This window comes from Cottoperca gobio, chromosome 16 (genome assembly GCF_900634415.1).
Source record: "Cottoperca gobio chromosome 16, fCotGob3.1, whole genome shotgun sequence".
In the NCBI taxonomy this organism is placed as follows: Eukaryota; Metazoa; Chordata; class Actinopteri; order Perciformes; family Bovichtidae; genus Cottoperca; species Cottoperca gobio.
Window position 1 is genome coordinate 7,395,676 of NC_041370.1, and position 23,961 is coordinate 7,419,636.

General features: G+C 39.6%; 1 protein-coding gene across 1 annotated transcript in view; it reads left to right on the forward strand.

Moving 5' to 3' along the window:
- ntrk1 (neurotrophic tyrosine kinase, receptor, type 1) overlaps positions 1 to 23,961 on the forward strand; it is a 29,543-nt gene extending 5,582 nt beyond the window's left edge. Inside the window, exons 2-16 of the mRNA XM_029452105.1 lie at positions 383 to 457; positions 2,077 to 2,148; positions 4,448 to 4,516; positions 4,871 to 5,025; positions 5,566 to 5,711; positions 7,027 to 7,165; positions 12,069 to 12,401; positions 13,591 to 13,649; positions 13,746 to 13,848; positions 15,414 to 15,569; positions 15,859 to 15,989; positions 16,678 to 16,850; positions 19,504 to 19,744; positions 20,188 to 20,346; positions 23,014 to 23,961. Of these exons, the coding sequence (XP_029307965.1) occupies positions 383 to 457; positions 2,077 to 2,148; positions 4,448 to 4,516; positions 4,871 to 5,025; positions 5,566 to 5,711; positions 7,027 to 7,165; positions 12,069 to 12,401; positions 13,591 to 13,649; positions 13,746 to 13,848; positions 15,414 to 15,569; positions 15,859 to 15,989; positions 16,678 to 16,850; positions 19,504 to 19,744; positions 20,188 to 20,346; positions 23,014 to 23,199 (2,197 nt within the window). The 3' untranslated portion in view covers positions 23,200 to 23,961. The remainder of the gene's footprint in view (positions 1 to 382; positions 458 to 2,076; positions 2,149 to 4,447; positions 4,517 to 4,870; positions 5,026 to 5,565; positions 5,712 to 7,026; positions 7,166 to 12,068; positions 12,402 to 13,590; positions 13,650 to 13,745; positions 13,849 to 15,413; positions 15,570 to 15,858; positions 15,990 to 16,677; positions 16,851 to 19,503; positions 19,745 to 20,187; positions 20,347 to 23,013) is intronic.

The window sequence follows — 23,961 nt, forward strand, 5'->3', positions numbered from 1 at the left end:
AAAATGGCAAATAAATATTTGTATTGTTCCCAGTCATGTGTCCGGTTGTAATGCCCTAAATGATAAACTTTGTATGTTCCTGGTCAGGGAACTCATTCACTTGTTTTTGTAATTTATTGTTAAGTGTTTTCTGTCTTTTCCGTCTATTATTTTCATTCAGCACGAGCTTAATTGATTATCTACGCATCCAAAGGCTGAAGGTCACAACACATTTTATTTATTAACCTTGAAACTCTCTCTCTCTCTGTCTCTCTCTCTCTCTCTCTCTCTCTGTCTCTCTCTCTCTCTCTCTGTCGCTCTCTCTCTCTCTCTCTCTCTCTCTCTCTCTCTCTCTCTCTCTCTCTCTCTCTCTCTCTCTCTCTCATTTTTTTGTGTTTAACAGTTACATAGAAAACCAAGCAGCCCTGGAGAATATAACAGAAATGGATCTTTTGAACTACAGAGAACTGAAGAACCTGTAAGTACATTAATACAACTTACAGTCAGACAAAGACAAATGTTCAAGCGTTCATGCTTTATACTATTGTATTACTGTTTTACTGCACTGAGCACTGAGTTTGGGGGTGGCTGTGGCTCAGGAGGTAGAGTGGGTTGTCCTTTAATCACAAGGGTGGCGGTCCAATCTCCTCCGCTTGTCCAAGAAACCTTGAGCAAGACATTGAACCCGAAGTTGCTCCCAATAGGCAAGCAAGCGAGAGGCCATGAGAGACAAATTGTAAATCGCTTTGTCCAATTAGGTAAGTATGGTAGAAAGGTGCTACATAAATGCAGTCCACTTACCATTTACTGTTTGTTCTATAAGTGCAATTCTATAATTCAATACAATATCTCATTCCATACAACCCGTTCATCTCCACCTGCCTGTCAAGCTTGCTGCTGTTGCACGCCACATGTGCAGTAAACAATGATTGAAACAATGCGTCCTTAATATCTATTGACATATGTGTCAATAGGCAACGGGATAAGATTTTGGTATCAAAAAACATTTGGGTTTCAGTTTGGAGTCTTGGCCAATCACGTTTGAGCGGGATTTGGTTGCATGCAGGTAAACAGTCCGTGAAGAGAGCAAAAGAGGCGGAACGCGTCAGCTGAAATACAATCTTGGAACCCATCTGTCATCGTCTGACGACAATTTAGCTTTTTATTAATCTCTATGAACAGATAAATGCGTATGAATGCATCTGAAGTTACTAATCCGATTGTAAGAAATGACCAGTGCATGGAAAAGGTAGTTTTGGACCAGATATCCGTTAGCTATAACAGAACCCCAGAAATATTAGTCCTTACCCACAGAGGATAATCGTCACAGCGACAGCCGATCCAAGATGGATGGCTCCTTTATTTCAGGCAGAGGTAGACAAAAGTTACAGCAGTTAAATCTCCTTACATCTTGTATTTTTGGTTCTAGAAAGGCTAAAAACAACTCGTTTAATGCTCTTACTCATGCTAATTGCTCTCACTACAGCGTCATACACCGCTTCAACATGTGGGAATATCCAAAGCTTGATGCCTAGTTATGGTCGCTAAGATATAATTGAACAATCCCATTTATTTAGGAAAGGTTTAGGGGGTCCCAAACAATTTGGGAGCACACTATTGTCCAAACTATCATCACACATTGTGGAAACAAAGTTTTCCTCAAGATTGTCAAGCTGAATGTGTGTATTTGGTGTCCACATACTTTTGTCCACCATCTGAAAAGTTGTCTGAAGGTACCTCAGTGGAGAAATCGTGTTTATATTGGCAAATATTTTATAGTTAATTATTTAAGTCCTTTTTTAAGGAAACATACCAACATTTCACGAGTATTTCTACAAAAAAACATATTGATCATATTTGAGTTTTTGACTGCAATGTGGATATGTTGATTTGGGCTTTGGGCATTATTCACAGTTTTCTTTAAAGACCAAAACATTAATTTATCACGTGGAAAAGAATATTGTCAGGTTAATCGATAATGACAATATTGCAACTTCTGCTTTTATTTCTTTTCCTCAAGTTTCTGAGTTGTAATGTTTTATTTGTGTTAAAAGAAATCGTGTTGAGATGTTTATTGTGCTTTCTCCCCCTCTCCAGCACTGTCACATCATGTAAGCTGAGGCTCATCTCTTTCAATGCCTTCCAATTCAACCTCAAGCTCCAGTATGTGTAAGTGTCTTTGTCAATACAAAAGGATTGTCTTGCCCGTGTCATGTTTTGACTTGTATGTGGGTCAGCCTATTTGTCGCTGTCAGTCAGTGCACAGCCGGCCCTTTAATATTGCACGTCACATGAAGTGAGAGCTACATTTCTCAAAATCATAGTGACTCAGTCGCTTGTTCAAATGTGTTACTCATCCACAGATCTGGTAAATCTGTGAGCTCATTTAAGATACTGGAAGTACAAATTGCAATTATTAGAAGTAGTTTTTCTCGATAAGTATTATGTATGTAGTTGTTCATCATTATCTCATTATTCGCTAGTGATAATAATCTTTAGTTGCAGCTAAAAAAGTCAATTAATTCTGCTGTCACTGATTAAAAAAGATGTGCAACGTGCTGTATCATAGAAACTTGGCATTATTGTGAGATAATAAACATATTCAATAGTAACCACCTGCTTTTTTAAAGATTATCTAGAAGCCTGGTATTTAAATGACACATCTTTCCCTTATTTTTAAAAGTCACACCATGTCAGCTGTGTCTTTACATTGGCTTCACAATCCAGGCCCAACAATAAACAATGCCATAAAGACTTATCGACTGGAACCATCAAATCTGTCTATTCATCAGCAGCTGCCCCTTATCGCCACCATCTTGTCCTCATCGTTTTACTGAGCGTGTGCGACATGACCGATATTGTTTATCTGAAAGAAAGGCAGGTTACGAGGACCAGAGATGGCGTGGGGGGAGGAGGGTGGAGGGGTGGAGGTGAGGTAGGTGGGATGAGCTCGAGAAATTGGAGAAGACATCCACCAGTCACCTTTTACTCGCTCACTTTGGCGGATTATCGACAACTGATGCATAATAAATACACTCCACTAAGGGTCCATTATCACTTAATCAATATTTCCCTGTGCAGGGAGAGGGTGGGAGAGGGTTGGGTGGAGTATTGGGGCTTTTGTGTGACAGATGTATTTCTGAGATTAAGAGGGACAGACTATAACCAAACTAAACAGGAGGCGACGTTAACTTTCCTTTCTCTCTCTCTCTCTCTCTGCTTTCGTCTTCATCCGCAATCCTCCCTCAGTCGTCTTTTATAAAATTCAGTTCTTAAAGAATGCCGAAACAGAACATGAGCTGGTGTTCCCGGCTCTGCTCTCCCCTTGTGGGCCCGGGGAGGAATCGAGCCGGTAATGGATAAGCCCCAATGGCTAACCCATCTGACATGAACTTTTGGAAGCAAGGAAAACAAATAATTGAACCCTTGGCCCTGCCAGAGTGAATATGTATTGGCTTCCATGTGTGCGATCCCCAGTGTGGTTTTTTGTCATCTTCGGAGGGAGTTTTATTTACAGCCTGGTTCTTTGGCTGTCTGAGGATCATTTGAGAGCCCCTGTGGTGATATTTTAGTGCCCTGAGAGGATTGGCAAGAAGATATGTAGCATTCATCTGTCACAGGATTATACCGATAGTCTCACATACAGAATTTTAGATGTAGGATTACGTTATCCACAATGTTTGCTTCGGAAAAATGTTTTAAAGTTTAGTGTGTACCAAGTTTGATGGCAATCCATCCGTAATAGAAAAGAGTCGATTTGAAATAGTATAGTGGAATTAAATACTGTGTACTGTAATAAGTTGTTGAGACATTTCACGTGATAGTGGCGTTAGAGAAAATGTCTGAGGATCAACAAAATCACGAGGATTCATCTTCTGGACGCCCTGGATATCTGTACCAAGCTGAATGGTAACGTCAAGATATTTCACTAGAAGCTACGCACTTTCTCCGAGAAGTGTTTGTGACTCTGGATTAGTCCATTTATTTAATGAACACTAAGCAAACGCTGAGGGAGGTGTGCCGGAGGTGTTTGTGGATGTGGATCATTTGGATGTATTAACACAGAGAGTAATTCAAAGCAGGTGAGCATTGCTCTAAAAGTGAGCAATACTATCACAGCATGACTCAACTGCAGAACAGGATAGAATACAACAATAAAAAGACATTTCTTACTTAAATGTTTCTTTTATTTATCATGAGAATATTGTAACTCTGGCTTGATGCAAAACACTATATAACACAAAACAAACACACTGCCAAAGTATTACCTTATTGTCCATATGTACAGATCTCTTCATCTCTTTTTGTGGTTCTTTCCTCTCATGCTAACGCTACAAAAAGCAGCTATTCTTGACACGAGTACAGTAAAATAAAGCCAACGCAAAATAGGTACAACATAGAATCACTGTTGTGTTACATACTGCAATAAAACAGCAATACAAATGTGCCTTCTCTCTTTATTTCATAGGAACCTGGCATCAAACTCTCTGGAACACGTCTCCTGGAAGGTGTTTCATTTTCTACCACTGCTCAACCTGTGAGTCTCTTTAAAGTCCCACTCCCTCATTCACTCTCATTCATTCAAATAAATTAAAAATCCCAGGAGGTCAAGTTGGCTCTAAAAGAGGAAATAATCTCCAAAGAAAAAATAAAGATTCAGCCTAGAAGCAGCCTATTTACTGTAAGTATCTAAAGTCAGAAGGCATTAGAGGTTATTTCATATCTAAGGGGGAAATTCTCTTTTACATTTAATAAAAAATACATGTTTTTAATAAATGTAATTGATAGTGGTTCATACAGTGAGCCAATTTTTTGTGCGTTCTTGTCAGAGAAATTGAATCAAAAGGAATTAAAAATGTATTTTTCTAATTTTCCTCCTATTTCTCTTCAGGGTTTTGAGGGACAACCCCCTCATATGCTCATGTGACCTCCACTGGCTCCAGCACTGGCAGCATAATGAACGCGGTGACCTGGAAAATCAAATGGTGTCATGTTTCTCCGACAATCAAGAAGTAGCCCTCAATTCTTTGGTGATAGAAAACTGCAGTGAGTTAATATTTTTGAGCTGTATTGTAATGTTATATATTGTTATTAGTGATGCATCTTTACGCTAAGACGTGGTCGAATGTCACAAAATAATTTAAGTAATAAGTAATAATTTAAGAAGAAGGAGATGTCATTTTAAGGATTTTAATCAGGTCATTAAATTAAAATTGTGATATTTTTTGTGGCTTAAAATTATTATTCAGTATTTTTTCTACATCTTAAATCATATCTGGAAGGGATCTTTCAATATTTTAATTTAAAGAGCATGTCTCTCTTCATCCAATTGCCTTGAAAAGGAAAAATAACCAGTATTTGTTGTTCCTATACTGCATAATAATTCCTTCAACAAGCAGGTGCAGTGAAATGCAGGGAAGAAATTGACTGAGCATTGTTGTCTTAATTGCATACAGCGGGAACATCTTGTTGCCAGGAAACATGAGTATGTTTTTGGCCCTGTGTTGTTTCTGCCCGGCTCTCTTCACTCAGTTGTACCATCACTTTAGCAACCTGTGCTCCTTCTGTCTCCTCTGCTGCTCTCAGGTCTGCCTGAGGTGACTATTGTCTCCTTCAAAGACTCAAAGATTCAACAAGGAGGCAACCTGACATTTGCGTGTCAAGTGACAGGAAGTCCCACTCCCACTGTGAGATGGCGAACAAATGAGCTCAACTCTCACTTCTTTACCCAGGTAGTGAAGAATCCCACCTCTGTTTCTCTTCCTCAGGTTTCTTCTGTTCTTTTTCCACTTGAATGATTTCCCTGATACGATTCAAGGCTCTAAGGATAAACGGTGTTCTAAAGCGCCTTATGCAAATTTGCAATTTGTGATATTGGGCTCCGCTTTAGAAATAAAATGTACTTGAATAGTCAAGCGCAGCTTCAATCAATTCCGTGTGGTTTCCAAAGTCAGGGCTATTACTATAATGTTTCGGAAACAAAACTTCCACATCTTCATGTCCTAAATATTTTAGCCTACATCTTCAGTAGGAACAAGTGCTTTGGGCTGATTGCCACAGACAGAAAGAGGGTTTTTCAAGTACTCCAGTTATGTTTTGCGCATGTAAACATCATATATTGATTTTAGAATCCTGTAGAAACCGTGTAGTGGCATGTATTCAGGTTTCTCAAAATGAGTTAGTAGAGAAATAACTGAACCAATGATCAGTGGCCTGGACACTGTGAAACTCTTGCATAGAGGGATATTTATAACCAGGTTTCTCATGTTCCATGTAAACGTCATATTCCAACTATGATCAAAACCAGGATAAGACTCGGATTGTACATGACTAATTGATGGTTTTGGTTTTTTCATAGGATTTGTTGACCATAAGAAAAATAAAGAATATCAACAGCATTTTCCACATTCAGCTTCTGTAGTCAAAAATGTTTCTTACCCTCCACTCGCTCCCTGTTAGCTGCACAAAATGAATTCCTGTTCCTCTATAACCACTAAGTGGTCTTTCCTCTCTCTCTCTCTCTCTCTCTCTCTCTCTCTCTCTCTCTCTCTCTCTATATATATATATATATATATATATATATATATACATCATACTGTTTGAGACCTGAGTTCTCTTGTTTGTCTCTAGATTCAGGACTGTATATTTTGGTGATATGATTTGCTCAGTAGCCTCCCCAAAAATATTGTACTCCTTCCCCTCTTCAATTTGATCTCACTTTGTTGATGCATTCAAGGTTCAACTTTGAAATCCACTTTATATTACTTGCTTTTAACTGTGCCTGTCTGCTTGTGGCTGTATTTGTCTGAGGTCACATCAAAGTTTTTTATTTTCTCACTGTGCTGTGAAGCTCTTTAGGTAAACTGTAGCTTTATGAATACATTTATATATGAATAAAGTTCAGTTGGGTTCTTTTGATCTACAGTATAGTAAATTGGATCCAATTTCATCCTTCTAATCTGAATCCCTCTAAGTAATCCATATGTAGTTGTGACCGTGCTGCATTAACCTCCTCTGCTCTTTTTCTGTGTGTTCTGCTGTTGACAGGAGATAATCTGGGGCTCCACATTAGAGCTGGTCCTTTTCCTCACCAATGTTTCTTCTTATGACAACCTCTACAACTTAACTTGTGAGGCCGAGAACCAAGCTGGGCCCGGGGAGGACATTGTGCAATTGGACATTGAGTGTAAGTGCCTGCAAAATAAAACCACACTCTTGAAAGCTCACAGGGCTCAATACAAGTCGTCGGGCTTAATGGAGGTTAGGGCGAGAGCACACTGGGGCCATCTTTTCTAGTGCAGGCAGGGTAGACAGCCAGAGAAAAGAAAATGCACTGCACTGATTTCTTCTAAATGCCCCTTCTACACATACGAGTATGTACCCACCACGCTTCTAATAGAGCTCTTTGTCGTCTGCCACTTACTCTGGAGAATGGTGAGAAGTGTTAAAATAATATGAGTGAAGTGCTGTAGGTATGGCTACTCATTTAATGCAGGGATACAATGGGAAGACAAAAGAAAGTGAACTTACTTCTCCTTGTTCTTAAAGAACTCTTTCACCTCATACTTCTAAATTACAGTTGCAGTTTGACCCAGGAGGCTTACTGTTGTTTTCTTCAGATGCATTAGTGCAATCTGGAAGTTGAACACTGAGGAATGACAGCACCCAGCGGTCCCACAGAAAACAGAGTCAGATGCATTAGTGATACATTACTGAAAAAAATACTGCCCAAACAATATCATATATCACCAGCACAATGACACTCATTAGAAAATAAAGCCAAAAAGAGCGGGGGCGCCAATTCAGCTGAAGCCAAATCCACGAGCATCAAGGGACAGATAATGAACGTCAGGAAAATGGGGCTGATAACCCGTGCTAAGATCTGATTGAGCCTGTGCTAATGGACTTTTCCCTCCTACTCCGGAAAAACCGCTTCATCCACAGTGATTGGCAGTCTGTAAATGCGTTAGTGCAGCTAATCTATCAACATCAGCCCCCTGGTGGACGGACACTCGTTAACCGCTAGCCCTTTAATTACTCTTAATTACCTCCCAGAACTGTGGGTGTTTACTGCTGAGTGGCTCTCTGTGCCATTGATTCATGGTGCTCATGTTGCTTCCCTTTCATAAAAGAGATTTTCTAAAACGTGTTTTTTCAATGTAATTTCTTGTCTTTTTTACTTTAAAGTTGAAAGGTGGCTTCAGATCGCACATTTTATGATTATCCACTATCATAAAAGTTCATATTTTGAATGCAAAGGTTTAATTTAACGATGAATGTGCCTGGTGAGTGATACCAGGAATCATTTTCTCCAAGGCGAACAAATGAGCTCAACTCTCACTTCTTTACCCAGGTAGTGAAGAATCCCACCTCTGTTTCTCTTCCTCAGGTTTCTTCTGTTCTTTTTCCACTTGAATGATTTCCCTGATACGATTCAAGGCTCTAAGGATAAACGGTGTTCTAAAGCGCCTTATGCAAATTTGCAATTTGTGATATTGGGCTCCGCTTTAGAAATAAAATGTACTTGAATAGTCAAGCGCAGCTTCAATCAATTCCGTTGTGGTTTCCAAAGTCAGGGCTATTTACTATAATGTTTCGGAACAAAACTTCCACATCTTCATGTCCTAAATATTTTAGCCTACATCTTCAGTAGGAACAAGTGCTTTGGGCTGATTGCCACAGACAGAAAGAGGGTTTTTCAAGTACTCCAGTTATGTTTTGCGCATGTAAACATCATATATTGATTTTAGAATCCTGTAGAAACCGTGTAGTGGCATGTATTCAGGTTTCTCAAAATGAGTTAGTAGAGAAATAACTGAACCAATGATCAGTGGCCTGGACACTGTGAAACTCTTGCATAGAGGGATATTTATAACAGGTTTCTCATGTTCCATGTAAACGTTCATATTCCAACTATGATCAAAACCAGGATAAGACTCGGATTGTACATGACTAATTGATGGTTTTGTTTTTTCATAGGATTTGTTGACCATAAGAAAAATAAAGAATATCACACAGCATTTTCCACATTCAGCTTCTGTAGTCAAAAATGTTTCTTACCCTCCACTCGCTCCCTGTTAGCTGCACAAAATGAATTCCTGTTCCTCTATAACCACTAAGTGGTCTTTCCTCTCTCTCTCTCTCTCTCTCTCTCTCTCTCTCTCTCTCTCTATATATATATATATATATATATATATATATATATATACATCATACTGTTTGAGACCTGAGTTCTCTTGTTTGTCTCTAGATTCAGGACTGTATATTTTGGTGATATGATTTGCTCAGTAGCCTCCCCAAAAATATTGTACTCCTTCCCCTCTTCAATTTGATCTCACTTTGTTGATGCATTCAAGGTTCAACTTTGAAATCCACTTTATATTACTTGCTTTTAACTGTGCCTGTCTGCTTGTGGCTGTATTTGTCTGAGGTCACAGTCAAAGTTTTTTATTTTCTCACTGTGCTGTGAAGCTCTTTAGGTAAACTGTAGCTTTATGAATACATTTATATATGAATAAAGTTCAGTTGGGTTCTTTTGATCTACAGTATAGTAAATTGGATCCAATTTCATCCTTCTAATCTGAATCCCTCTAAGTAATCCATATGTAGTTGTGACCGTGCTGCATTAACCTCCTCTGCTCTTTTTCTGTGTGTTCTGCTGTTGACAGGAGATAATCTGGGGCTCCACATTAGAGCTGGTCCTTTTCCTCACCAATGTTTCTTCTTATGACAACCTCTACAACTTAACTTGTGAGGCCGAGAACCAAGCTGGGCCCGGGGAGGACATTGTGCAATTGGACATTGAGTGTAAGTGCCTGCAAAATAAAACCACACTCTTGAAAGCTCACAGGGCTCAATACAAGTCGTCGGGCTTAATGGAGGTTAGGGCGAGAGCACACTGGGGCCATCTTTTCTAGTGCAGGCAGGGTAGACAGCCAGAGAAAAGAAAATGCACTGCACTGATTTCTTCTAAATGCCCCTTCTACACATACGAGTATGTACCCACCACGCTTCTAATAGAGCTCTTTGTCGTCTGCCACTTACTCTGGAGAATGGTGAGAAGTGTTAAAATAATATGAGTGAAGTGCTGTAGGTATGGCTACTCATTTAATGCAGGGATACAATGGGAAGACAAAAGAAAGTGAACTTACTTCTCCTTGTTCTTAAAGAACTCTTTCACCTCATACTTCTAAATTACAGTTGCAGTTTGACCCAGGAGGCTTACTGTTGTTTTCTTCAGATGCATTAGTGCAATCTGGAAGTTGAACACTGAGGAATGACAGCACCCAGCGGTCCCACAGAAAACAGAGTCAGATGCATTAGTGATACATTACTGAAAAAAATACTGCCCAAACAATATCATATATCACCAGCACAATGACACTCATTAGAAAATAAAGCCAAAAAGAGCGGGGGCGCCAATTCAGCTGAAGCCAAATCCACGAGCATCAAGGGACAGATAATGAACGTCAGGAAAATGGGGCTGATAACCCGTGCTAAGATCTGATTTGAGCCTGTGCTAATGGACTTTTCCCTCCTACTCCGGAAAACCGCTTCATCCACAGTGATTGGCAGTCTGTAAATGCGTTAGTGCAGCTAATCTATCAACATCAGCCCCCCTGGTGGACGGACACTCGTTAACCGCTAGCCCTTTAATTACTCTTAATTACCTCCCAGAACTGTGGGTGTTTACTGCTGAGTGGCTCTCTGTGCCATTGATTCATGGTGCTCATGTTGCTTCCCTTTCATAAAAGAGATTTTTCTAAAACGTGTTTTTTTCAATGTAATTTCTTGTCTTTTTTACTTTAAAGTTGAAAGGTGGCTTCAGATCGCACATTTTATTATTATCCACTATCATAAAAGTTCATATTTTGAATGCAAAGGTTTAATTTAACGATGAATGTGCCTGGTGAGTGATACCAGGAATCATTTTCTCCAAACTGGCTCATTAAACATAATTCTATCCTTTCTTATAACCCCCGCTGTGACATAGCCTGTGTACGTTTAGTAAGGGTTGTAAATAGATGATTAGTTAAATGTGATCAACTGCGCTAATGTTCACTCACTGAGAAAAGATAAAAAGATGGACGCCTCAGTATCCCCCTTAGCACAGCACTTTCTGAGGCTGGGTCATGGGTTAAGAGCAGCAGACTTGTCAGTGCAGTATGAGGGGTCTCTGCACTTGAGAGTGGTGTTCGATCTAAATGAAGCCATTTCCTGTAACTTTACGTCCAGCGGAGCTTCCAGGTAGCTTTTGTGGTCGGGGGCACAACAACGACCAGGATTCATTATTCATAGCAGGTCAGCACAGGTTTGCAGTACAGATGGAGAACATTGATTCATGGAAACTCAGAGGGCAACCTATCTTTGACTTCATGTTACACATGAGCATGGTGCACATTCAGCATAAAATCTCGGCATATCGGCATGTGCATTTAAATAATCTTCTCCGTAATCATTATTTGACTCATTAGCAATTACCAGTGGTGGTAAGTAACACAGTACATTTACTAAAGTGCTGTCCGTAAGTACAATTTTGAGGTAGAGTACTTTCATTTGATGCTACTTTGTACATTTGTACTTTTACGTCACTACATTGATTTGACAGTTATAATTACAAATTAAGATTTCAAAGCATTCATTTTCATACTTTTTATTTTTGTCATACCGTTTTGTAAAAGAAAAGCAGTAAATGATCACATCGGAGAAGCTGGAACCAGTGAATGTGTGTCATGTAAAACACCTGAAATTAGTAATTGATCATTAAAATAGTCGCAGATTATTTTGCAAAAAATATTTTGACCTTTGCCAGAGCCCGGCTAGTTGTTTCTACTCTTTGTGTTAAGCTAAGATAACTGTTGTAGCTTCATAGTTACCATACAGACATCTGACCAGAGTTGACCAGAGTTAGATGATAATTGATATCACTCTCATGTCTGTATGGAAAGCTAATTTCCCAAAATGTCAAACGACTCTAGTCTTCACTTGCTAAGTTGACATCCAGTTTAGAAATACGAAGTCATGAGCAGTTTATCAGCTTTCGGCTTTATAACCATCCCTGATGTCCCAAATCTGACATCTCCCAACAGTTCCAGTCAAAATCGTCTTCATGAAGGACGCTGTGCAGCAGCACCACTGGTGTTTCCCCTTTGCTGTGGACGGAAATCCTGAACCACACATCAGCTGGCGCTACAACGGCAATGAACTCAAAATGAGCAAATACACATACATCCAGCTCATCCCTGACTCGAGCGACGGATCAGTGAAACACGGATGTCTCTTCCTCAACAAGCCCACCCACATCAACAACGGCAACTACACTCTGATTGTGCAGAACAAACTGGGAAGGGATGAGGCCACAGCTATTGGGAGCTTTATGGACAACCCCTTCGACCCGCTCGATCCTGAGGGGATAATTCCAGGTGAGTTCCTGAAACTGTTTTGGAGCGGCAGAACGTTTTTTCCGAGCAGCATCCCATAATGAGCAGAGGAGGCCATTAGGGCAGCTAAAAGAGGAATCTATCTGAATGTGACTTTAACACTGCTTGGTCCAGTGTTGAAACAATGACTTCATTAATCTGCAACACTTTATAATAAAGTCCAGGACCACATAGTAGATGACTATAAATGAATGAAACAGTATGTAATGATAGGTTCTTACAGAGCTGCAAATTGATTTTGTTTATAAAGCTTTTCTGATTAACTCTGAATCAGCTGGTGAGCGGCATAAAAACGAATAAACACTCATTATCTACCAATAACTTAAACATTAGTTTCTATTTTGTGCTCCCTCAAGTAAAGTATATCAATAAATATACATTAATATTCACATCCAAATGTCATATCCTGTCTTAAAAATCAATAGAATAAATAAGTGTATGGACTAGGTTTTGATATAGTTCTATACGTTTATAGATTTGACTGCAGTTGTGTAGAAAGGCAATAACACCAAGTGACACAAAATATCAAGTGTATATATATTGTTACAACAGCCAAGTCACATAAATCACAAAAACGAATAAGGTAGATAAGAAAGAAATACAATTATAAAGCCAAATGAACACACAGTGCCTGATAAAGACTAAACAAGAAGACTTCTGCTAAGGCCATTTCCATAAGTGAAAAATGAAGTGTGTCCTCTTCAAAGTTTAATGGGTTCTTCCTCGGCACATGATACACCCTTCCACCTTGTCATGAAAATTGGGACAGTAGTTTTTCCATAATCCTGCTGACAGACAGACAAAGCTACAAATGGAATAGAGTTAATTGAACAAAATAGAAACTGTGAATAGAGACTAGAGATAGGATCTCATCTAAATCCCTTTGTATTCATCAGCTATAAGTTTAAAATTGAAACAGCGTGTGTGTGTGTGTGTGTTTGTCGCTAAATAGTCAGTACACCCGATCTTGAATAGCACAGGTTGCATCTGTATTGTGTGTTCATGAATGTTTTTGTGTTCTCACTTCCCTCTAGTCCTTGATGTGGATCCAAGTAAGTCTTGATTGATTTTTACTCTCATAAAAAGCTGTTGCATGTCTCTTGAACACTGCATAGACTGGAAGTCTGTCTTGAGTCATTTTTCTTTAACAAATCTCATTCCTGCCCTTCAGTTCCTACAAACAAATCAAACATGGATGTCACAGAGAACCCAGAGAGTCGAGTGTTTGTGGTACGTCTGACGTGCTGTTATCCTTCCCAATACAAATGTAATGACTATCAGGGATGTCAGCGAGTGTGACTAATACATCTGTCTCTGCTTGAACAGGTGTCTGTGGCTGTGGGTCTCGCTGTGTTTGCCTGCATTTTCCTTCTCATCATGGTTTTGGTTATTAACAAGTGTGGCCAGCATTCCAAGTTTGGTATTCACCGTAAGTTAAAACACATACGACAAACTCATTTACCACATGCATAATATAGCTGCTAGTTGAATTGAAGTAATAGTTTTACATTAATCTCTTTCTTGCTGAGCAGTTAGATGAGAGATACCACTCTCATGTCTGTATGCTAAATATGAAGCAAGAGTCAGCAGGTGGTTAGCTTAGCTTAGCATAAAGAGTGGAAACAGCTAGCGTGGCTCTGTCCAAGATAAAACAATCCACCTGCCAGCCTAACAAGTACAAGTTAAATACATATAAATAAGTGCTAAGCTAAGATAAGTGGCTGTTGGCTCTAACTTCTCTGTGTGTGTTTCTGCTGCTGCAGTTTAAACGATCAATCTTTCTTGATAGGATTATTTTATCATAGCGCTAACAACAGAGCTATAGACAGGAGTCAGTTAGCTTAGCTTAGCACAAAGAATGGAAGCAGGGGGAAACAGCTAGCCTGGCTCTGTCCAAAGATAAAACATTTGCCCTACCAGCACCTCTAACACGCGGTTAACACGTTACATCTTGTTTGTTCAACTTGTACAAAAACAGAAATGTAAAAGTGACAAGTTGTTTTTCGGGGAGTTACTTGCTGTAACTATTTTCTTTGTTTCCACCTGCCTCTAGTCTTTGTGCTTCGCTAAGCTAATCAACTTCCTGTTTTAGCTGCATCATCTTCAACTTGGATCTACTGTACCAGCGCGATAAAAGGAACCTAACCCATGACATTGTCTCAGCCCAGAACAATAATCTGAAGGCATAAAATGCAAACTACAATGTACCTTAATGAAACCTTCTGCCAAATTATTGTTTCAAATCACAGGCTTTCAGAAGGTAATACACAGGAGAGACTGACTAATATAGGATTTCCACTGAGCTGTAACTTTGCACACAGGCAGCCGCTGTGTCGGCCGGGCTAAAGTGCCTTAATTACTGCATGAGAATGGCGGCGCAAACCTCCCTTGGCCACCGCCACGGTGATGGCCATTAAAGAAGATGGATGGATGGATGGAGAAACAGCTAGACGTGATATAGCTCCACTCGGACCCCACCCCCCAACACACACACACACACATCCACCCTTCTCACTCTCAAAGTGCCTAAGTGGGCCTGATTGCCTAAGTGGACCCTGCTCCCTCTTTCCTTCCCTCCATCGCTTCTGTGCTCTCTTTCTTTGTTGTTCCATTTTCTACCGTGTTGGACTCTAGGGGTTCTGTGGTTTGCCTTGCTGAGTGGGGTTTTACAATTTGGGCCTCACTTGTTTGGCTTTTAATACGCACTGTAGTTAGAGGTTGCTCTCCATTCAGACTTCCTTCCCCTGTTTTCACTTCAGTGTCCTGATAGCTGCATGCTTCATGATGGTGATTATTAGAGCTTGTCATCATCGGTCACCATGGCAGCTACAAACGTACAGCCAAGTTGGTAGCAGAGAACGCCGATTCCTCTAAGGGACAAAATGAGCTCTGAATTTTCTTTTGATGGCCAATGCAATCAGAAGTAGCTGAAGGCTGATTAGATGTTACATATCTCTGAGTTTGGCTTGTTTGCGTCCCTCCACGTTTCATTAGGTTCATCAGTTTTGGGCACCGAGGATGACTTGGCCGTGTCGCTTCGTTTCATGAACTTCGGAACCAGCCCGCCTTCCTCAGATGAAGACTCTGGTTTATCCAGCTTTGTAGAGAATCCACAGTACTTCTGCGGCATCATCAAGGAGAAAGACATGTGTGAGTGTTATTGCTGAACTTGTACCCTTGTTTGACAGTTTATTACTGAATCAACAATTATGCTCATTATAATATAGTAATATGAAATTACATTGTCTTGATTGTTGATCATTTCAAACACTTCTTTATGTGTGGTGTTATGGTCGTTGTCTGTCTGTAATATTTGGTAGCACCAAATATCATAAGAGACAACAAAGTAAACTAAAGTAGTAAAATCTTGCCTATATATAATTCACTTTTGGTATCATTTCACACAGATTTTCAAACCTTTTCTTTATTTCATGAGCAGGTGTCCAGCATATTAAAAGGCAGGACATTGTGTTGAAGTGGGAGCTGGGTGAAGGAGCGTTTGGGAAAGTGTACCTGGCAGAATGTGCCAACCTCAGCACCGACAGCGACAAGATGCTGGTCGCCATCAAGGTGAGTGAATTTACACCGTCATTCTTCAATATCTCAGTGTCACTTACACTATGAAAGTAGTTGTATTTCTTCCTACCATAAAACAAAAGAGAATGTCAGTACCTGAATTTATTTATTTAAAAAAAGATTTATTAAGTTTATCTGTATGAATGTATGAACATTTTGGGGAGTCCAGCTTGGGACTTTCTACTCACCACTATCCAATAAACATATACCTGCTACTTGATACTACATCAACAAGGGTCAAAGTAAATACACTGCACTTATACTTAAATCCTCCATACACTAAAATAACATCCTGCGGTTTCAGAGTGAGATCTCTTTGTTCAGGACATTTAGGGGGTTTAATACACAGCTCATGTTACAACAGGTTACTGCAAACCACAGTGAATAAAAACAAGATGATGAATCTGACTGCACAGATTTATCTTCCCATTAATCAGACTTGTGCTTTTATTGAAACACATCATCTCTCAAAAGGAGGAGGTGTAGCAAGGAACTCTGGGCCCAATGAAAGAACTCCTCGTTAATACACACAAATCGTCTATGACAGCATCTTTTATTTTTCTATCACACAATTACCTTGTATTACACTTGTCACTGTCGGTTGCTTTTAAAGCAGTTCATTTAAGAGGTTTACTTTTATTTTAAGCCGAGTAACGTGCATCTTCATGTTGTGTGGTCACAGACTCTAAAGGACGCCAACGAGTCGACCCGGCAGGACTTCCAGAGGGAGGCGGAGCTGCTGACGGTGCTCCAACACCAGCACATTGTGCGATTCTACGGCGTCTGTACAGATGGAGAGCCACTGGCTATGGTGTTCGAGTACATGAGGCACGGAGACCTCAACAGATTTCTTAGGTATGTAGCAGTCTTGCTCCAGTTTAATTCAAAATGTTGATCTGATCAGGAAGTATGTTAGAAACTGAATTACACGCTGAAGGTGAGCCAGCAGCTAATTGGGAAATGGAGCAATCATTACATTTATTATTCACACTAGAGCTGAAACTATTTATCGATTGACAGAAAATATATCTTAGTATATATATATATATATATATATATATATATTTTGCAAATAATAATATTTGATACATTTCTGAATCTTCTATGATATAAAACTGAATATTTTTAGACAAAACAAACACTTAAAATATTTTCACTTGGGCTTCAGGATATTTTGATGGACATTTTTGACAATTTTCTATCATTTGATAGACCAAACAATTCATACTTTGGTTTTTATCAGCACTAGTCAAGGCAAGATTATTTGTACAGCACCTTTCAACAAGGCAATTTAAAGTGCATTTCATAAAATATAAAGGCATTAAGACAACATATTAAAAAAACAAGATATTAATGAAAGGCAAAACAAGTCAAAGATATGACTAAATAGCCCCACATTTAACTTAATTTAGATTATTTGATAATAAAGATAACTGTCAGTGACATGTTAAAATGTCTGTGAAAAAGGCAGATTGACTCATTTTCTGAATTCACCCTTTTTGGCCTTCCAGAGATCTGAGATCTGCGTTAAAAGCCTTTGAGCAAAGCATTTAACCACCAACTGTTGAAACCGTTTGCTGTTGCTCTCTCCGATAAGTTCCTCCAGTTCTTTAAAGACACTCTGAGCTGCAGGGCTGCTGCAGCATCAGGTTAACCTGACATGTGCTTAAAGGTTAAACCCACTCAGCGGACTGTGTGGTTCCTTTGGTCACATAGAGTATCTGTGGATATGGTGTTTCTAAGTGGAACTGCATGATTAAGGACGGCTGTGGAAGTGTTTACTGTATAGACTAATACCTGGACATAGTCAGTACATTAAATATTTGACATGCTTTTCAGATATGATTTGTTTTTACTCCATAATTCATAGTTTATACCACCCAACTGTCAGATAAAATAATAAGCCAGCATTGAATTGTAGAGAAAACCAGTCTTTTTCTTCTTTTATTTTGCATCCCAGTCAAATATTTTGTTTGGTACAAATGTGAAGACAAGTTTGTCCTCACTATGATAATAGCAAACAGTGAATTTCAGGATTTTATTTGAATACCGAGATATGATGTCTCAAGAAGAGGTTGATAATAACACTTGAATCGTTTTGTAACATGGTGACGGGAGAGTTTTTGAAATGTGTTATTTGAACCACTTAAATTGTGGTCTAGAAACTAAGTTTATAAACTTCTGGAGGGAGCTGAGGGAGTCTCTGAGGACTGAGGCAGTGTTGACCTATTAGAGCTCACACGGCACCTGGGAAACCATCTGACTAAACTGTTAGAGCAGACGCAGTTGATGCTGTCTGCCAGGTGTCCTCCGCAGGAGACAGATTGGGAATGAAACAACATGGGACACAAACACACATGCGTGCACAGATTTTGACTGAGATGTATGTTCACCAATGGATGGAAATCGCATTTCCAGCAGACAGAATGGGTGAAACGTCCCACGGCCCCCACAATGCAGCTGCTTTCCCACCCTGCCACCTGCCTTTTAAACTAATAGTGATTGTATAGACAACTTCCTTTTGTAAGGAGGGGACAAAGTGGAGAGGAGAGATATTAGGATGGATGGAGACACATCATCTGTGATTTGCTCATTTAGGCTGGATTTTGACGTAAGAGTGGGTGTTTATGATCCACAGAAGAACAACCCGAGAGTCAATGTGCTCTGCATCTCCGAATTGCATTATTGCAAATCAATTGTAGGCGTATTACAAGCCTTATGTTTTCTATTAAATGGTTTTATTATGGCGTGGTCACGTCGACCATGTCTGTAATGCTCTCAAGAGCTCATATATGTCAGAAATGTTCAATCTGCAGATTGCATGCTGAGGTCATTGTCCTTCAGGTCAGCCAAGGATGATGCCATAGTTACCAACATACTGGGAGCCCAATCCCAGCATTTGATTAATCTGAACCAATAGAAACAGAGAAGAATAGCAGAGGCCAGCATGTTCTGTTCCTTACAAATGGAAATATGTGTGTTTGTACAGTCCCCTCAACACTGCACAGTGGTCAGGAGTTCAGCTCCAGTGCAGTAAAGAAAACCAATAAGGAAAATATTATTTCATCTACCAGTGGTAATGGCCAAATAAATTCTTGATAATAGCATAAACTTCACTACAAACATATCTGACCTCAAAAGCATTTTTTAAAAAACAAAAGAACTTCAGAAATTACAATTTGTACATTTTATACATTTTATACATTTACATTTTATACAAGCTGAGTCGTCATTAAAACTGACTCAGAATATTCTAATATCAAATGCCATGTTTAGAGTTTAATTAAGTCATACTAGATTTTGAAGGATTTTGAATGCAGGACTCTTATTTTGACAGTGTTGTATTATTGTAGTACTTTTACTTCAGTAAAGGATCTAAATACTTCTTCCACCACTGCCTGTGTTTAATTTCCCACCTTCTCATCTCTCATATTTCCCTGTCAACTCTCTAATAAAGCACAAAACACACATCGCAGTAATCTGGAAGTTCCTCTTGTGTCACCTGTAGAGCTCACGGCCCTGATGCTCGTATCCTGGAGGAGACGAAGATGCCCCCGCTGGGTCAGCTCACTCTGCCTCAGATGCTGCACATCGCCGCACAGATCGCCTCGGGCATGGTCTACCTGGCATCGCTGCACTTCGTCCACCGTGACCTGGCAACCCGCAACTGTCTGGTTGGGGAGGGCGTGGTGGTCAAAATCGGAGACTTCGGCATGTCCAGAGACATCTACAGCACAGATTACTATCGGGTAAGTGGCTGGAAAATAAAAAGATGAGTTATGTTTTGTTTTTGGAGATGTAAACTTCACTACGAGGTTCTTAAAGTATCGGTTCACCCCAGAGGTTTTTTCTCCCTCCTCAGCACAAATGTTTGGCTTTGCGAATAATTTTGCTTTTGGTGGCTGTGGGTCCATTTGCTTTGAATTAAACTACTAAGAAGTGAAGCTATTTTAGATATTAAAACTCTTATTATCCAGATTGTCTGCCTCACATTGGTTTCAAGCTGCTAGTTATATATAGTTCAAGGCTGAACAGGAATAAGAATCTGTGTGAGAGCTGTTTAAAAATGTCTTAAACTTGGTATTACTGCTTAATTCCATGAACAAAGCAAAGTGGTTCAATGTTGCCCTTGAGACTTCCATTATGCAATGATGGTGAAACATAACATACTTTGCCTGGTTTCCCTGCTCAGGTGGGCGGACGTACGATGCTGCCGATCCGCTGGATGCCACCGGAGAGCATCATGTACAGGAAGTTCACCACGGAGAGCGACATCTGGAGCTTCGGCGTGGTCCTCTGGGAGATCTTCACCTACGGCAAACAGCCCTGGTATCAGCTGTCCAACAGTGAGGTGGGTTGTGAACTTTGATAATCAATAATAACAAAGACGATCTACTGTTCTGCACCTAAAGGAATAGTTTAACATTTAGAGAAATACACTGATTGGCTGTCTTGCCATGAGTTAGAGTAGAAGATCGATACGACTCTCATGTCTGTGCACTAAATATGAAGCTACTTTACCGCAGGCAACTTCATGTTTTGAACATATTTGCGTAAAATATATATATATATATATATATATATATATATATATATATATATATATATATATATATACGTAGATACTGTATATCTCATATTATTATTGTAAATGCGATTTTGATTGATCTGGTTTTTAGATGATGCTTTAAAACCAGAAGACAAACAATAGGACGTCAGTAAACTATATGGAAAGGATTGTGGCTCCACCCAGACAAAGTTGTCTCTTGACAAAGTGCTTTAAACAGAGTTTAGTATTTCACTGTTAGGTTTTAACTTGACAGCAAGTACTCAGATTTCCTATCAGACATCAGAATTTATTTTGGCATGGGGTAATTGAATTTGAGCTCCAAACCTCAACAAATAAAACCATCTGAGTGGCTATGGGGCTAAATCCTTTTTTGTGTGTGATTTGAGTGAACTGGCCCTTTAAACTGGACCGTTGAAACTACAGGGAGTTATCTTGTGTGATTGTTTCTTTCTGTAACTTCCAAAAATGGTCAGTTAGCTACTGATTTACCTGCATTGTTTGTTGGAGAATTGATATGTTGAACTTTTACTGTTTACCGTCTCTGTACAGCTGCTGTTAGCCTTCTACAGTAGCAAACAAGCTAGCAAAGCTAACGAAAACTAGCCTTGTAATAGTCTACGTAACTCCCCATAAAACTACAACCTTTGTGTTTCTTCTACAGATAAACAGATAGAAACAACTTGTTATTTAATAACTTTGTTACCTTGGTTAGTTGGCTAAGCTAATCTTATCCAAGATCTTGCAAGAATCTTGCAAGTACGTTAGCTTCAAATAGGTACAATCCTTTAAGTGCAGAACAACAGCTTCAAAAAGCCAAACAAAAGTGCAACATACCGAAACAATAGAATACAAATTCAATTATTAGCTACAAATAAGCCAAACCAATGTAAGTGCAACATACAAACAACTGTATCAACCAAGAAATGTAATACTGATAAGCATATTTCTCAAAATGTTGAATTAGACAAATGTTGCTATTTTCTCTGTAGTTATAGTTTACACAGCAAATGTTACATTATGGTAAGAACAGATTGTACAGTGGGTTTTAGAGCTTTAAAAATACATTTTAAAATTCCTGCTGCAGCCGAAAACACTATGTGAGAGTGAAACAAAACATTTACGGGTCAGACAACTAAACAATGTTCTGCAGCTCGATCATTATTTTGACTTTGGCACATTGTTTTTACATTGTCTTTTGATACATTGTTGGAATAACAATATTGATTACAACTGCTTTTAATCTACTTAAATATGTTAAATTAAATAAATTCATCCCAAAATGTTTTGGTGCTTTCACATATTTCAAACTTGCCGAACAAAACATTTTCACCGTAGTCGTGGATACTTCAGAGAATATGTTGCTGAAGTTATTCACCGCTCTCCACTCTTAAACCAATCAATACATTCATAGTAATTAAGGGCAGTCCAGTCTAGCCTTTTCAGCTCCAGCACCAAGAAGTGGGACTCCATTGCGACCACAGCGGTGCTATTACAGGCCGAAACCCTCTCTCCTTTCAAGAGAAGGGTAGATCACTTTTCCCTGGCACTCAATTCTAATCTCATTGGCTCTCATTTTTGCCCAGGGCCAATGAGCTATAACCTTGTTACTCTAATCTGTCTCGGCCATTGAAGGACAGGTGAAATTATCATGTTGCCTAAACACGCAGTGACAGAGACAAATCATCCCAAAATACTGACTCTGCATGCCTAGTGACAGCGGCCATTTTGGGGCGGCCGTTGTGAGTCTTTGTGTTGAGCTGTGAGGCTGACTGACGGGCCATTTTGATGTGAATTGGCTCAGCGCTGACAGGCCTCTTGTGTTCATTGTATTCGGCCAAGGTTAACAATGGGGAAGAGGTTGAGTCAGTAACCCCTTCAAATGGAGAGCGCAATGAAATCCTCTCTCTCATCATCAACAGTGATTTATTCACTGAGCAGCAGGAGCATGTGAACTCAATCAGTCATCATAGCCATTAGTGTCTGTGCTGGAGCTTATTCATCTTTTGGTCGCTCTCATTTGCCCCTGTGGTCTGCTAATGGACACATATCTTTAAATGTAGACACAAAGGTTATTGGGCCAAAAAGTATCTGTTAGTTTACAAAAAGATAAGTCTCTCTGGATGAATTTTAGTACACTGAGAATTTAAAGGTACATTACCACCAGCAGGTCAAAGTTTTGACTCATCCAGTGAAATATCTAAACATCTACTACATGGATTGGCCCATAACGCCACCAGGATGTTTACATTTTTTGTTTTTTATTGAAATATCTCAGCAATTACTTGATGGATTGCCATGAAATTTGGTACAGACATCCATGGTCCCCAGAGGATGAATTGCAAAAACATGAAATGACCCACTGTCTATTGTTTGTCCTGGAGTAAATGAGGCTTTATATTCTATATATCCTGTTAATATAACATTATTTATTAATTCCCACCCCAACAGGCCATTGAATGCATCACGCAGGGACGGGAACTGGAAAGGCCACGCACCTGCCCCAAGGAGGTGTACATGCTGATGCAGGGCTGCTGGCAGAGAGAGCCCCAGCAGAGGATGGTCATCAAGGACATCCACAGCCGCCTGCTGGCCCTGGTCAAGAACCCGCCGGTTTACCTGGATATCCTGGGCTAAAGGGGTCGAGAACCAACCAGGGATTCAAAATGCTGGGGAGGTTGAGGTTCTGATTTGAGAGCTAAAACTTGTCCATTTAATCCCATTATTCTAATCAGGGGGTTATTACTTTAAACAAGTTCTTCTTGGTTTATGTTTAAAAATATGTCCCAGTTGCTGCTTTTCCAGCCTCGATGCTCGATGGAGGAACCACCTGAGCTTTCCGCTTTAGTTACACCTCATCCCGGCTCGCCCCCGACCCCTGTTTACTTCCCCGTCATTCTCTGGAAACTTGTCAAATGTTTACCAAAGTGTTTAATGTTTATCTGAAGTGGGATCCGCCAGATGGATGGACATGCATGGATTCAAGTGTTGAAGTAACTGTATATATGGGCTTTACGTTGCTGGGAGTGCGATATCAGATGATGGCTTGTCGGGGGATTTTGGCTCTGAGCTGAGCTGTGCCACATTTTATACGACTCTACAGCCGACACTTGTGTTGAAACGCAATTAGAAAATGAAACGGATGATTACAAGAGAGGGCACTTCACATCCCGAGTCAAAAGTGGAAACCAATTTTTCAGATTTAGGCACAGCAGACAGTCACTTGTACAGTAGAGTCACTGTTTTTGGATAGGTTTTGATACGCAAAGTTATTTAAAGGCTTTCAGTAAATGTATATAAGATATCAAAGTTGTACAATCAAAAAAAGCTTGTTTGTTTCCGATGTGTCAAATCCAGTGTATCATATGAGTATTTTTAAAAAACAAGAACAAAATGTCA